The 13,410-nt window shown below is 38.8% G+C and overlaps 2 protein-coding genes across 2 annotated transcripts; both read left to right on the top strand.

The window, feature by feature from the left end:
* The first annotated feature begins 1,322 nt into the window (after positions 1-1,322).
* Positions 1,323-9,070, top strand: LOC111240150 (NLR family CARD domain-containing protein 3-like). Its single transcript, XM_022770135.1, has 7 exons — positions 1,323-1,423; positions 2,339-2,427; positions 2,810-4,595; positions 4,841-5,014; positions 5,317-5,490; positions 6,356-6,402; positions 6,828-9,070. Exons 1-7 carry the CDS (start codon positions 1,326-1,328, stop codon positions 7,358-7,360), a joined length of 2,901 nt encoding a protein of 966 aa, XP_022625856.1. The 5' UTR covers positions 1,323-1,325; the 3' UTR covers positions 7,361-9,070.
* Positions 9,071-9,383: 313 nt separating this feature from the next.
* Positions 9,384-13,400, top strand: LOC111240151 (NLR family CARD domain-containing protein 3-like; the record flags this gene model as incomplete). The annotated part of the gene is made up of 5 exons (XM_022770137.1): positions 9,384-9,700; positions 10,679-10,817; positions 10,992-11,096; positions 11,703-11,791; positions 12,052-13,400. Coding segments are annotated over exons 2-5 (1,659 nt in total), but the record flags the coding sequence as incomplete, so codon positions are not given.
* Positions 13,401-13,410: the final 10 nt, after the last annotated feature.

Here is a 13,410-nt window from a genome sequence, read left to right on the forward strand (position 1 = left end):
TTTTTTTTTTTTTTTAATTTTAAGCAACAGATTGTATTGAAGAATAGAAAGCGAAAGTAAAACAACAACGTGACCTTATTTTGTCGGTGCGTCCATTGACTTTACATGTCAGAGATAGTTTTTGATTCACAAAGCAACAAGTGAAACATTTTGGATGTAAAAAGTAAGTAGCTGTTTATTATCCTGTGTGTTACCTTGTGATGTCAGATAAGCTGACTGCTCTGTGTGTCTGTCGTTGTGTGTTGTTAGTTTGTGTCATGCTTTTCACTGTGTAAGTACAGAGACGACATTTTGTCTCCTGAGAACGGAAGTGCGGAGCAACATCAAAAATTTCTACCATTAAAACAAACAAACAAACAAACATACATAAACACGTTCATTTCATTTTGTAGTGAATGTTTTATTCGGTGGTTAATGGTGTTAATTATTAGTTGTATTGTGGTCTGTTGTGGCTGGGGCCTACACCTGGCCTACACACTTCTCAAGGGCAAATATGTTTAGACATTAAAACGCATTTGCGCCGCGGTGCATTTTGCTTTTATTATGGATAAAACTTGAGACATATTTATAAACGTAAATGATGAATAAGTCAATTATGTTTGGTGATAATTCTGGTTTGGTAGTTCTCAAAACCTTTTGTGGACCAAGGCCCAACAAATATCCAGATCCCTTACCGCCCCTCTCCAATAAAATGTGGGCAAATTGCTATCCCCTATTATTAATGTTGATCACTGATTATTATTCTGTGTATAATTATGAGTACTATTATGTTTATCATTCTTATTAGTATCTAGATTATACTGTGTATTTTATTGAGTTTTACAATTTATGTTTTCCCACCCTAACCTCCCCACAGTTACTCTCCAGCCATCGCTAAATTAAGGACTGAGAGTGAGAGTAAAAAACAACTGCCTTTATGCTGAAATTTGTCCTTTACAAACCTCTTTAAATCTTTTTTAGACTTCCACTGCTTTGTAGGTGAAATGCCTGAGCGGAAGAAGAAGCGTCCTCCCCTCACAGGGCCTCACAGCTCTTCCCCTGTGACATCTGACAAGTCATCTGATCAGAAGATCAGTTCCTGTATCGAGCCGTCAGTCAGGTAATTTAGCCCATCATAAATTAGCAGGTTGTGACGTCTTCAACAAATAGCACAAACAAAAAAACACCCAGTAAAGAACTCTGCACACTGCAAGAAGCTGAGTATTTTTATAACAAAAATACAGTTTATATTTTGGCAAATTAGTGAAATTCTAAATGTTTTGCAGTGTGTTCAGTGGATTTAATTAAAATGAGTAAATAAAACAATCTCTCCTCTTAGTTCACAGATGAGAGTGGGTGGGTCCACGACTCCCAGCATTCTCTCCATGAAGAGTGACAAATCCATGCTGATGCCAATGAACTTTGGCAACAAGAACCCAGAACGGTAATTCTCTGTAATTAAAGTATCTCGAAGTGGTTTGACAGAACTGGACACAGGTTACGCTGCCAGCAACAGAGTCATACAGTCAAATAAACAAGTCAAGATTATGGTTAGGTGAAACTGAATCCACAGTTCTGTCATTATGAAAAGTGATTGTATTTGTTGTGTACCTGAGGAGTAAATGACCCCGCTCTGAAGAAATGATGAGTAAATAAAACAATCTCTCCTCTTAGTTCACAGATGAGAGCGGATGGATCCACGAGTCCCAGCATTCTTTCCATGAAGAGTGACGAATCCATGGGCATGCCAATGAACTTTGGCAACAAGACCCCTGAACGGTAATTCTCTGTAATTAAAGTATCTCGAAGTGGTTTGACAGAACTGGACACAGGTTACGCTGCCAGCCACAGAGTCATACAGTCAAATAAACAAGTCAAGAGTTTACATTAAGATTTACAGTTCACAGTTGAGACACACACACAAAAACAAACTCATACCCACAGACATTAATTTTTTTAAATTGAATTTTAGCAGCTTTTCCTACAGGTCTTAAAGTTGTTTTGTTTTTTACAACAGTTTAAAATCTAAAACTAAATTTAAATTACATGTTTGTCTGCTTTAAATTACATATGTTTGAGACAAAAACTCCACCAAAAGGGAGAAATTTATTTTTTATATTTTTTATTTTCATGATGGTGCCCCCTGGTGTTGCATTAATCCTCTGAATTATTGCATTTGAATTTAAAATTGATTTAGTATTCAGTCTGAACACAGCTTTAGACCTACACTGCTCAAAGACAATTAATCGGAAATTGGCGTCCGAGGAAACTACCACAGAGAAAATGTTATCAGAACAAAAGTGTTTCAGGTGAAGTGGCTACATTAACTAATAATGTGCCTTTTGTTGTTGTGTTTCAGCTCAGACTGGGACCAGTCTGATTCACCAGCAGCCGAACCCTGCCAGAAGAAACCCAGACAAGATCCTGAATATCAGAGAGATGACACTGGTAAGTTTAAATACGAACTGAAGAAATATTTGTACTATTACCAATACTATACCACAAGTAAAGCTAATAATAGAGTAATACTTCATAATCAGAGTGTGGCATCACATATTAGTCTTTAAAATAGTGATAGGTTCTCTTGCCATTAAAAGGAAATAGCAGGCAAACAACCAGATAAACCAATAAAAGCCAGACGAGTCTCTGATTATGCACTGTAACTTTGTGGAAGTGTCAGGTGCCAAATTACCTTCCACCTTTAAAAAAAAAACCCCTCAAAGTCAAGATTTTGTGTTTGCTTGTGGTTTTGCATGACTGAGCTAAAATCATTTCGTATTAATCACACAGGTATTATTGGAATTTGCAATCATGTATTTTCTTGTTACAGGGTACACACGTCTTTTGAAAGCAAAGAAGAAACTTAAAGAAGCAATGAAAAAGAAATGTACTTCAATATCTGAAGGTAATGGTGACCAACAGAGTTCGCTGAACAAAATCTACACAGAACTCTACATCACCACTGGGGAAAGTGAAGGGCCACAAGCAGAGCATGAGTTCGGACACCTCGAACGTAAAAAAACACAAGCATCTCCTGAAGGTACAGTCAGCCTCAGCAACATCTTCAAACCTTTGCCTGGCCAAGAGAAACGCCACAGAACAGTACTAACGAAGGGAAGTGCAGGCATTGGAAAATCATTTTCTGTGCAGAAATTGATTCTTGACTGGGCTGAGGAGGAAGAAAACCAGGATATTGATTTTGTTTTCTATCTTACTTTCAAAGAGATGAATTTGAGCACAGATACAAAAAGCTTGGACAAGCTGCTGATTGAATTCCACCCTGCACTCCACAGTTTGAACGGTTCAACTGATTACATCAATACCAAGGTTTTAGTGATCCTGGACGGCCTGGATGAAAGCAGACTTCAACTGGACTTAGAGAACAGTAAGACTGTAACGTCTGTCAGTGAAGTTACATCTCTGAGTAACCTCCTATCAAACCTGATCCAGGGTAACCTTCTTCCTAATGCAAAACTCTGGATAACTTCCCGTACAGCAGCAGCCAATCAGATCCCTGCAAAGTATGTCGACATGGTGACAGAGATAAGAGGTTTCAATGAGTCACAAAAAGAGGAGTACTTCAGGAAGAGATTTAGTGATGACTTGACTCTAGCTGACAGAATCATTTCACATATCCAGTCTTCAGCGAGTCTCGACATCATGTGCCAGATCCCGATCTTCTGCTGGATTTCTTCTGTGTTATTCCAGGATGTTTTCAGTGGAGATGGCAAAGCTGAAACTCCTCAAACTCTGACAGAGATGATGGCACATTTCCTGTTTGTTCAGACAAAACGTAGAAGCAGAAAATATGACCAGAAGACAGAGAAAAACAAAGAGAGATTTATGAAGACACACAGAGAATTTCTCCTGAAACTCGGCAAACTGGCATTTGTTCATCTGCAGAAGAACAACCTCATCTTCTATGAGGAAGACCTGGAAAACTGTGGCATCAACATAAAAGAAGCGTCTATCCACTCTGGATTTTGCACCACAGTTCTTAGGGAAGAAGAACTCTTTTCTCAGAGAAAGGTTTTCTTCTTTGTTCATCTGACCATACAGGAGTTCTTTGCAGCTCTCTATGTCTATGACTGTTTCACAAACAAGAATACAACAGAGCTCAGCAACTTCCTTGGTGTGAAAGAGAAAAAATATACTTTACTTGATCTGCTAAAGATGACAGTTGACAAAGTGTTAGAGAAGAAGAACGGGCACCTGGCCTACTTCTTGCGATTCCTCCTTGGCCTCATGGTTGAAACAAACCGGAAAGTCCTTCAGGGTCTGCTGACGTCACCGGACCCAAGCCAAGATACCGAAAAGAAAATCTTGACTTACCTCAAATCCATCCGAAGAAAGACCCTCTCTCCAGACCGTTGCATCAGCCTCTTCCAGGCCATGGTTGAGATGAGAGACCAGAAAGTCAAAGATGAGATTCAGGAATATCTGATGTTGAAAGATCGTTCAAAAACTGAGCTGACTCCCCTGTACTGCTCTGCACTGGCCTACATGCTGCAGGTATCGAAGAATGATCTGGATGTTTTGGACTTGAAGAGTTACAACACATCAGATGAGGGTAGAAGGAGGCTGATACCAGCAGTGAAGAGCAGCAGAAAGGCAATGTAAGTTGACATGATTTAGTTTTAGTATTTCTTTAACTCGTGAGAACTGTATGTTGATGTTCTTCTCAGGATGCAAACAATTTCCATGTTCCACCAGTGAGACTGTCAGGGCAGCCTGCGAGTTCCCATTGGGGACAGTTCCTACCTTTCCCTAAATGGTCTTTTATACTTGATACATATTTTATGTACATCATTAAACAGTTGTACCTCTTTCTTTATCATATAACCTTATTATCCACCCCTAGACTAGCAGACTGCAAAGTGACTACAGAGTGGGCTGAACATCTGGCGTTTGATCTCAAGTTCCCCAACACACCTCTACGAGAGCTGGACCTGAGCAACAATGACCTGAAAGACGAAGGAGTGGAGCTTCTCTGTGATGGACTGTCAAGTCAATCCTGCAAACTGGAGATACTGAGGTATGTATATAACAAGTAATATAAAAGACTCTTGTCTGTTGGAATCCATCTTTCTGACAACTTTTATAATTTTTTACTGATGGTCATAATTTATCTTCACCATGGTTGACCCATTCAGTTAATTCTTTAACTTCAACTTGCCCTTTCTCTCCATAATATTTAGGTTCTCTGTCTGAAATGAATAAAGATCAACCTTCTTTATATTCATTCAGGGTTGCAAGAAACTTCCTGTTGGTGACACTGCTCTTCATAAATACATCCTGAATCTGCATTCTGATTAACCAAACACTGTGTTTTCTCAGGTTGTCAGGTTGCATGGTCACTGAGACAGCCTGTTGTTTTCTGGCCTCAGCTTTGAAATCCAACCCCTCCCATCTGAGAGAACTGGATCTCAGCTACAACCATCCAGGAGACTCTGGAGTGAAGCTTCTCCTTGAGCTGAAGGATGATCCACAATACAAGCTCAGCATACTCAAGTAATTATAATCTCAGCCATGTTTTAAACTGTTAACCAGACATATATTTGTCAAACCAACCAGTTATTCTTCATCCTGTAAGTCTTTTCTCTTTTTAAACCAAATCAAACCCTTTCAAAACACTTCTGATACACCTGAAACCTTACCTTTGTGCCAAATGTCCAAGTTGGTCTTCAATTATGGAATGGGCTCATTGTTGCCCCTAGTGTCCATTGGGGAAAAGACACCAAGTCACTACAGTTCAATTTCCTGTTTTACAAAGGAAAACACCAAGGATGAAGATTAACTGGTAGGTTTGGTAAATGGATGTCTGGTTAACTGCCCCACCTCTGTTAAAGATCATTTCACAGCTCCCTGAGCTTTTCTATGGGAGCTTCCAGGACTGTGTCCCACACAGTGAATGAGACAGTCCTGAACGGGGCTCTAGTAACATTATTGTAGTCTACTAGAGTTTTGACTTTTCTACTGAACTGAGAAAAAGGTGCTTTAGGATTACTGCTACAATCCATTATATTAAAACGAGTTTACTGTCAGTTTTACACCAGAGCTACTGTGCAAGGACCTTAAAGACAACAGCAACAATAAAAACACCTTCTTACAGAGATATAGTAAATATATTCTAGTTACTTCTAATGTTTAGATTCAAGTTAAGATAGTCAAGGGTGCCCTATCATTGAACTGAACTTTAGTAAAATGTAGTCATGTACAATAGCACCACAGGTTGGCTGACAGTAACAATAGATGCATATACTCTAGATTTACTGTGGACAGATCTGATACTCTGCTAGCAAAGGTTTTGAGAGCAACAGTGTTGGTTACATGGTTGTTCTTTGTCAGAAGATTTAACCTTCATTTTTCTCTGCAGTGTTGAACATGGTGGAAAACACCGGATGATACCAGGATTCAAGAAATGTAAGTAAGCAACGCATGCAGCTGGAGGTCTATTCAGGTTTTCAGAGAACAGCAGTTCTAGATATCTTATATTTCAACAAACTTTACCCTGTAATAGACTAATAACAAACTAACTAATACAACTAGCTACAACTAACTAAGACAGGACAGTTATACTAACCGTTTGGGTTGTGGATGGCTTTCATTGTGAAATCAAACATTTCTGTCACTGAGGCATCCACACATTTTTTATGGAACGAATATTGACTATTCTTCTTTCAGGGAAGGCACTCTGAACAACAAACACAACTTTATCCGACACATTTCTTTGTCACTTGCTGACTGGAGTGCTGTGCAGCAGCATTGTGCTTAGTGCTGCCAGTAGTGACCACAAGCTATATTGTTAAAGTCTATGCTGCTGAAATGATTTGTTTCCTTACCTCCAGATGCCTGTGAGCTCACTTTGGATCCCAACACAGCCCACAAGAACCTCCGTCTCTCTGACGGGAACAGAGAGGTGACCTGGGTGGAAGAGGAGCAGTCGTATCCAGATCATCCAGAGAGGTTTGATCAGTGGCCACAAGTGCTGTGTGAGCAGGGTTTAAATGAACGCTGCTACTGGGAGTTCGATGTGTTGAAGCCCTTCAACATTGGGGTGACATACAGAAGCAATGAGAGGAAAGGGGATGTGAATGATTGCAAGCTGGGACGCAACGACAAGTCTTGGAGTCTTAATTGCTGTAATGCTGATTGTTTTGTTCTGCACAACAACGACCCTATCACTGTATCTTCCCTCCGCTCACGCTCTAGTCGGGTGGGGGTGTATCTGGATTGGCCAGCTGGCACTCTGTCCTTCTACAGAGTTTCCTCCGATAGTCGGATTCGCCTCCATACATTCAAAACAACATTTGATGAGCCCCTCTATCCTGCTGTTGAACTTCGCACTCATTCCTCTGCATTACTTTGTCAGCTACCATAAACAAACTTTCACTGCACCACATGAGTGACCTTACGTGTAGATTTGCATAAGGTCGTGAAATGTCCTATACAAGCAAGGGGCTACTTACTTGTTATTCCCAATATTCTAAGCAATCTAGACTTCACATTTTAGAAACCATGCAGGGTTAACTGCTCCTATCTTTTAGTACCAAAAGACAAGTATAAAGACTGAGATAGTACTATTTGGGAGCAAAGACAGAAGGTTGCAACTTAGTGCTTACCTGGAGTCTAGAGCATTAAAACCCATGTTAAAAATCTGGGATGGAGATCTTAGTTTCAGTGACCACATCAAAGCTATAACTAAATTTGCATTTTGGCATCTCAAAAACATAGCTAGTGTCGGAGACTTTGTGTCCAACCAAGACTTAGGTCTGGGCTATAAATATAAATGTAAATATATTTCTTACCTGTTCAATCTAAACCTTATATGTCTGTAAGATCTAAACAGGGTGAAACGGCTTTCAGCCAGAATGCTGCCTACAGCTGGAACCAGCTCCCAATGGAGATCAAATCAGACTAAACTGTAAATGGCTTCAATACTCCACTGCCTTCATCAAATCTTGTGCTTTAATTAGGTATTACCTATTTTATAATCTGTTTTCATACCATTTTCTTATTATACTTTTTACTTTATTTTTTATCTTTTTTTTTTATTTCCGTGTACCTTATTGAATAGCCTCTGTGTATGATAATGTGCTATACACAAATTTGCCTTGCCTTATCAGTCATATACTCAATTTGTATAGCAAGGAAAATGGAGGGTATTATATCATTTATATACAGTGTCAGTTCTCAAAGTCAAACATGTGGCCTGGCAACTCCAGATGCCATTATTTACCATAAAATGTCTAAACTCATAGATGTATTCGCACTGCGAGAAACTCCTGATATCTGATTTGCTGTGTGTGATTCAAGTTGTAGACTTAAACCTTTAAACATATGTGCATGTATTTGCAACTATCATTATACAGGTTATACAAGTTTTACCAGTTTCACTGTTTTGATCTTTGCTTCATGGTTTTTCTAACTATACTGAAGTAAATAGGTAACAAGTGTTTTTTTATTCTTTCAGTTAAGTTAGTGGCAGTACTTTTTTTTATAATGTTTTACCATCTGCCACACAGAACTTAGTTTTTGCTAAAGTATAGTATGTATCTAACAAACAGGAGCACACCACATAGCTCTGACTGGGTCTTCTCAGTGGGAAAACAAAGAGCTATGTTTCATGTTATCGGCCGTTCAAGCCAGTCAACAATTGATTACGCTCCTCTGCTCTCTCTTAATCACACGTAGAGCTGATCTTTGTAATAACCTCAAGAATTTATAGCTTTATATGTGTTTATGGGGTTATTGCTTCTTCTGCAACATGTACCCCTTGTGTACCCCAAATGTGGTGGGAAAGCTCAGTCTGTCAAGTGGAAAAATGCTTTATAACTGTATTATGTTTTGAAATATGCTTGTAGTGGTTGTCCATTCTGAAACTGTTTTGCTACAGGAGTGATGGAGGTAACTCACTTTAAATCACTTTTATTCCCCTGAACATTCATCCAGGGAGAATCATTGAGCTCCAAAGTTTGTCTGGCTTCTTTGAGGCTAATTCTTACTGGAGTGGGTGAAAGATGTTTGTGTATAAGCTTTTTTATATCTAAAAATATTAAAACATCAGCAAATAAAAGACATCTGAACAGTGTGGTGATTTATTATATGCTGCGGATATAAGTGACGTTTTAAGATTTAAGTTCTGAAGTTCCAATAATGCAACCAAAAGTACATTTCATAAATGTCCACTTAACACATCCTCAGTTGGTAACACTGACTTTCTGTTCAATTTTTTTTTTTTTTTTTTAATTTTAAGCAACAGATTGTAAACTCAGATCTAATCTGATGGTTTTTCAGTGTGTACAGTACACAGGAGCCACTGCACTGACTGTTATGAACATTTTCCTCCACTAGGTGTCACTAATGATCCATTAAATGCAACAGGGTCAAAGGTGAGGCTGCACTCACCGCCAGTGCTCTGCTCTCTGATTCAGGGGGAACAGTGGACTAATCCTACTACAAAATAATTCTCCTCTATCACAAACTTGAAGTTCGACCTATTGCTGAGTCAAACTCATTTATCCTGTTTATTTTGTTGCAGTTCTGTGGTGTAATTGTTACCAGCATTTTGTTCATGAATTCTTGGTATGTGATTTAATGAATAGAAAGCGAAAGTAAAACAACAACGTGGCCTTATTTTAACGGTGCGTCCATTGACTTTACATGTCAGAGATAGTTTCTGATTCAAAAAGCAACAAGTGAAACATTTTGGATGTAAAAAGTAAGTAGCCGTTTATTATCCTGTGTGTTACCTTGTGATGTCATATAAGCTGACTGCTCTGTGTGTGTCTGTCGTTGTGTGTTGTTAGTTCGTGTCATGCTTTTCACTGTAAAAGTACAGAGACGATATTTTGTCTCCTGAGAACGGAAGTGCGGAGCAACGTCAAAAACTTCTACCATTAAAACAAACAAACATAAACACATTCGGTGGTTAATGGTGTTAATTATTAGTTGTTGTATTGTGGTCTGTTGTGGCTGGGGCCTACACCTGACCTACACACTTCTCAAATATGTTTAGACATTAAAACGCATTTGCCCCGCAGTGCATTTTGCTTTTATTATGGATAAAACTTGAGACATATTTATAAACGTAAACGATGATTAAGTCAGTTCTGTTTGGTGACAATTCTGGTTTGGTGGTTCTCAAAACCTTTTGTGAACCAAGGCCCAACAAATATCCAGATCCCTTACCGCCCCTCTCCAATAAAATGTGGGCAAATTGCTATCCCCTATTATTAATGTTGATCATTTATAAACGTAAACGATGATTAAGTCAGTTCTGTTTGGTGACAATTCTGGTTTGGTGGTTCTCAAAACCTTTTGTGAACCAAGGCCCAACAAATATCCAGATCCCTTACCGCCCCTCTCCAATAAAATGTGGGCAAATTGCTATCCCCTATTATTAATGTTGATCATTGATTATTATTCTGTGTATAATCATGAGTACTATTATGTTTATCATTCTTATTAGCATCTATACTGTGTATTTTATGCCAAATTTGATTGAACTGGACAGTTCAGACATTACTTTACACCTGATTATTTATTAAGTTCAGTTTTACAATTTATGTTTTCCCACCCTAACCTCCCCACAGTTACTCTCCAGCCATCGCTAGATTAAGGACTGAGAGTGAGAGTAAAAAACAACTGCCTTTATGCTAAAATTTGTCCTTTACAAACCTCTTTAAATCTATTTTAGACTCCCACTGCTTTGTAGGTGAAATGCCTGAGCGGAAGAAGAAGCGTCTTCCCCTCACAGGGCCTCACAGCTCTTCCCCTGTGACATCTGACAGGTCATCCTATCAGAAGATCAGTTCCTGTATCGAGCCGTCAGTCAGGTAATTTAGCCCATCATAAATGAGCAGGTTGTGACGTCTTCAACAAATAGCACAAACAAAAAAACATCCAGTAAAGAACTCTATATTTTGGCAAATTTGTGAAATCCTTCACTTTTTGCAGTGTTTCCAGTGGATTAAATTAAAATGAGTAAATAAAACAATCTCTCCTCTTAGTTCACAGATGAGAGCGGATGGATCCACGAGTCCCAGCATTCTCTCCATGAAGAGTGATGGATCCATGGGCATGCCAATGAACTTTGGCAACAAGAACCCTGAACGGTAATTCTCTGTAATTAAAGTATCTCGAAGTGGTTTGACAGAACTGGACACAGGTTACGCTGCCAGCAACAGAGTCATACAGTCAAATAAACAAGTCAAGATTTTACATTAAAATTTACAGTTCACAGTTGAGACACACACACAAAAACAAACTCATACCCACAGACATTAATTTTTTTTAAATTGAATTTTAGCAGCTTTTCCCACAGGTCTTAAAGTTTTTTTTTTTTTTTTTTTTTTTTTTTTTTTTTTACAACAGTTTAAAATCTAATCTAATCTTTAAATTGCATTATTGTCTGCTTTAAATTACACATCTGCTTTGAGACAAAAACTCCACCAAAAGGGAGAAATTTATGTTTTATATTTTTTATTTTCATGATGGTGCCCCCTGGTCTTGCATTAATCCTCTTTGTATTATTGCATTTGAATTTAAAATTGATTTAGTATTCAGTCTGAACACAGCTTTAGACCTACACTGCTCAAAGACAATTAATCGGAAATTGGCGTCCGAGGAAACTACCACAGAGAAAATGTTATCAGAACAAAAGTGTTTCAGGTGAAGTGGCTACATTAACTAATAATGTGCCTTTTGTTGTTGTGTTTCAGCTCAGACTGGGACCAGTCTGATTCACCAGCAGCCGAACCCTGCCAGAAGAAACCCAGACAAGATCCTGAATATCAGAGAGATGACACTGGTAGGTTTAAATACTAACTGAAGAAATATCTGTACTATTACCAATACTATACCACAAGTAAAGCTAGTAATAGAGTAATACTTCATAATCAGAGTGTGGCATCACATATGAGTCTTTAAAATAGTGATAGGTTCTCTTGCCATTAAAAGGAAATAGCAAGCAAACAACCAGATGAACCAATAAAAGCCTGAGCTAAAATCATTTCGTATTAATCACACAGGTATTATTGGAATTTGCAATCATGTATTTTCTTGTTACAGGGTACACACGTCTTTTGAAAGCAAAGAAGAAACTTAAAGAAGCAATGAAAAAGAAATGTACTTCAATATCTGAAGGTAATGGTGACCAACAGAGTTCGCTGAACAAAATCTACACAGAACTCTACATCACCACTGGGGAAAGTGAAGGGCCACAAGCAGAGCATGAGTTCAGACACCTCGAACGTAAAAAAACACAAGCATCTCCTGAAGGTACAGTCAGCCTCAGCAACATCTTCAAACCTTTGCCTGGCCAAGAGAAACGCCACAGAACAGTACTAACGAAGGGAAGTGCAGGCATTGGAAAATCATTTTCTGTGCAGAAATTCATTCTTGACTGGGCCGAGGAGAAAGAAAACCAGGATACTCAGTTTGTTTTCTGTCTTCCTTTCAAAGAGATGAATTTGAGCACAGATACAAAAAGCTTGGACAAGCTGCTGACTGAATTCCACCCTGCACTCCACAGTTTGAACGGTTCAACTGATTACATCAATACCAAGGTTTTAGTGATCCTGGACGGCCTGGATGAAAGCAGACTTCAACTGGACTTTGAGAACAATAAGAGGGTAACGTCTGTCACTGAAGTTACGCCTCTTAATAACCTCCTATCAAACCTGATCCAGGGTAACCTTCTTCCTAATGCAAAACTCTGGATAACTTCTCGTACAGCAGCAGCCAATCAGATCCCTGCAAAGTATGTCGACATGGTGACAGAGATAAGAGGTTTCAATGAATCACAAAAAGAGGAGTACTTCAGGAAGAGATTTAGTGATGACTTGACTCTTGCTGACAGAATCATTTCACATATCCAGTCTTCAGTGAGTCTCGACATCATGTGCCAGATCCCGATCTTCTGCTGGATTTCTTCTGTGTTATTCCAGGATGTTTTCAGTGGAGATGGCAAAGCTGAAACTCCTAAAACTCTGACAGAGATGATGGCATATTTTCTGTTTGTTCAGACAAAACGCAGAAGCAGAAAATATGACCAGGAGACTGAGAAAAATGAAAAGAATCTTCTGAAGACACACAGAGAATTTCTCCTGAAACTTGGCAAACTGGCATTTGTTCATCTGCTGAAGAACAACCTCATCTTCTATGAGGAAGACCTGGAAAACTGTGGCATCAACATAAAAGAAGCGTCTATCCACTCTGGATTTTGCACCACAGTTCTTAGGGAAGAAGAACTCTTTTCTCAGAGAAAGGTTTTCTTCTTTGTTCATCTGACCATACAGGAGTTCTTTGCAGCTCTCTATGTCTATGACTGTTTCACAAACAAGAATACAACAGAGCTCAGCAACTTCCTTGGTGTGAAAGAGAAAAAATATACTTTACTTGATCTGCTAAAGATGACAGTTGACAAAG

Source organism: Seriola dumerili, unplaced genomic scaffold (assembly GCF_002260705.1).
Source record: "Seriola dumerili isolate Sdu_G_001 unplaced genomic scaffold, Sdu_1.0 BDQW01014593.1, whole genome shotgun sequence".
Lineage (NCBI taxonomy): Eukaryota > Metazoa > Chordata > Actinopteri > Carangiformes > Carangidae > Seriola > Seriola dumerili.

What these genes read in the sequence shown, in the direction of transcription:
- LOC111240150 (XM_022770135.1), top strand. Translation starts at nt 1,326, where the DNA reads ATGAGAGTGGGTGGGTCCACGACTCCCAGCATTCTCTCCATGAAGAGT. An exon ending in GGCAACAAGAACCCAGAACG is followed by an intron (nt 1,424 to 2,338) that starts GTAATTCTCTGT and finishes GTTGTGTTTCAG; the next exon opens with CTCAGACTGGGACCAGTCTG. An exon ending in ATATCAGAGAGATGACACTG is followed by an intron (nt 2,428 to 2,809) that starts GTAAGTTTAAAT and finishes TTCTTGTTACAG; the next exon opens with GGTACACACGTCTTTTGAAA.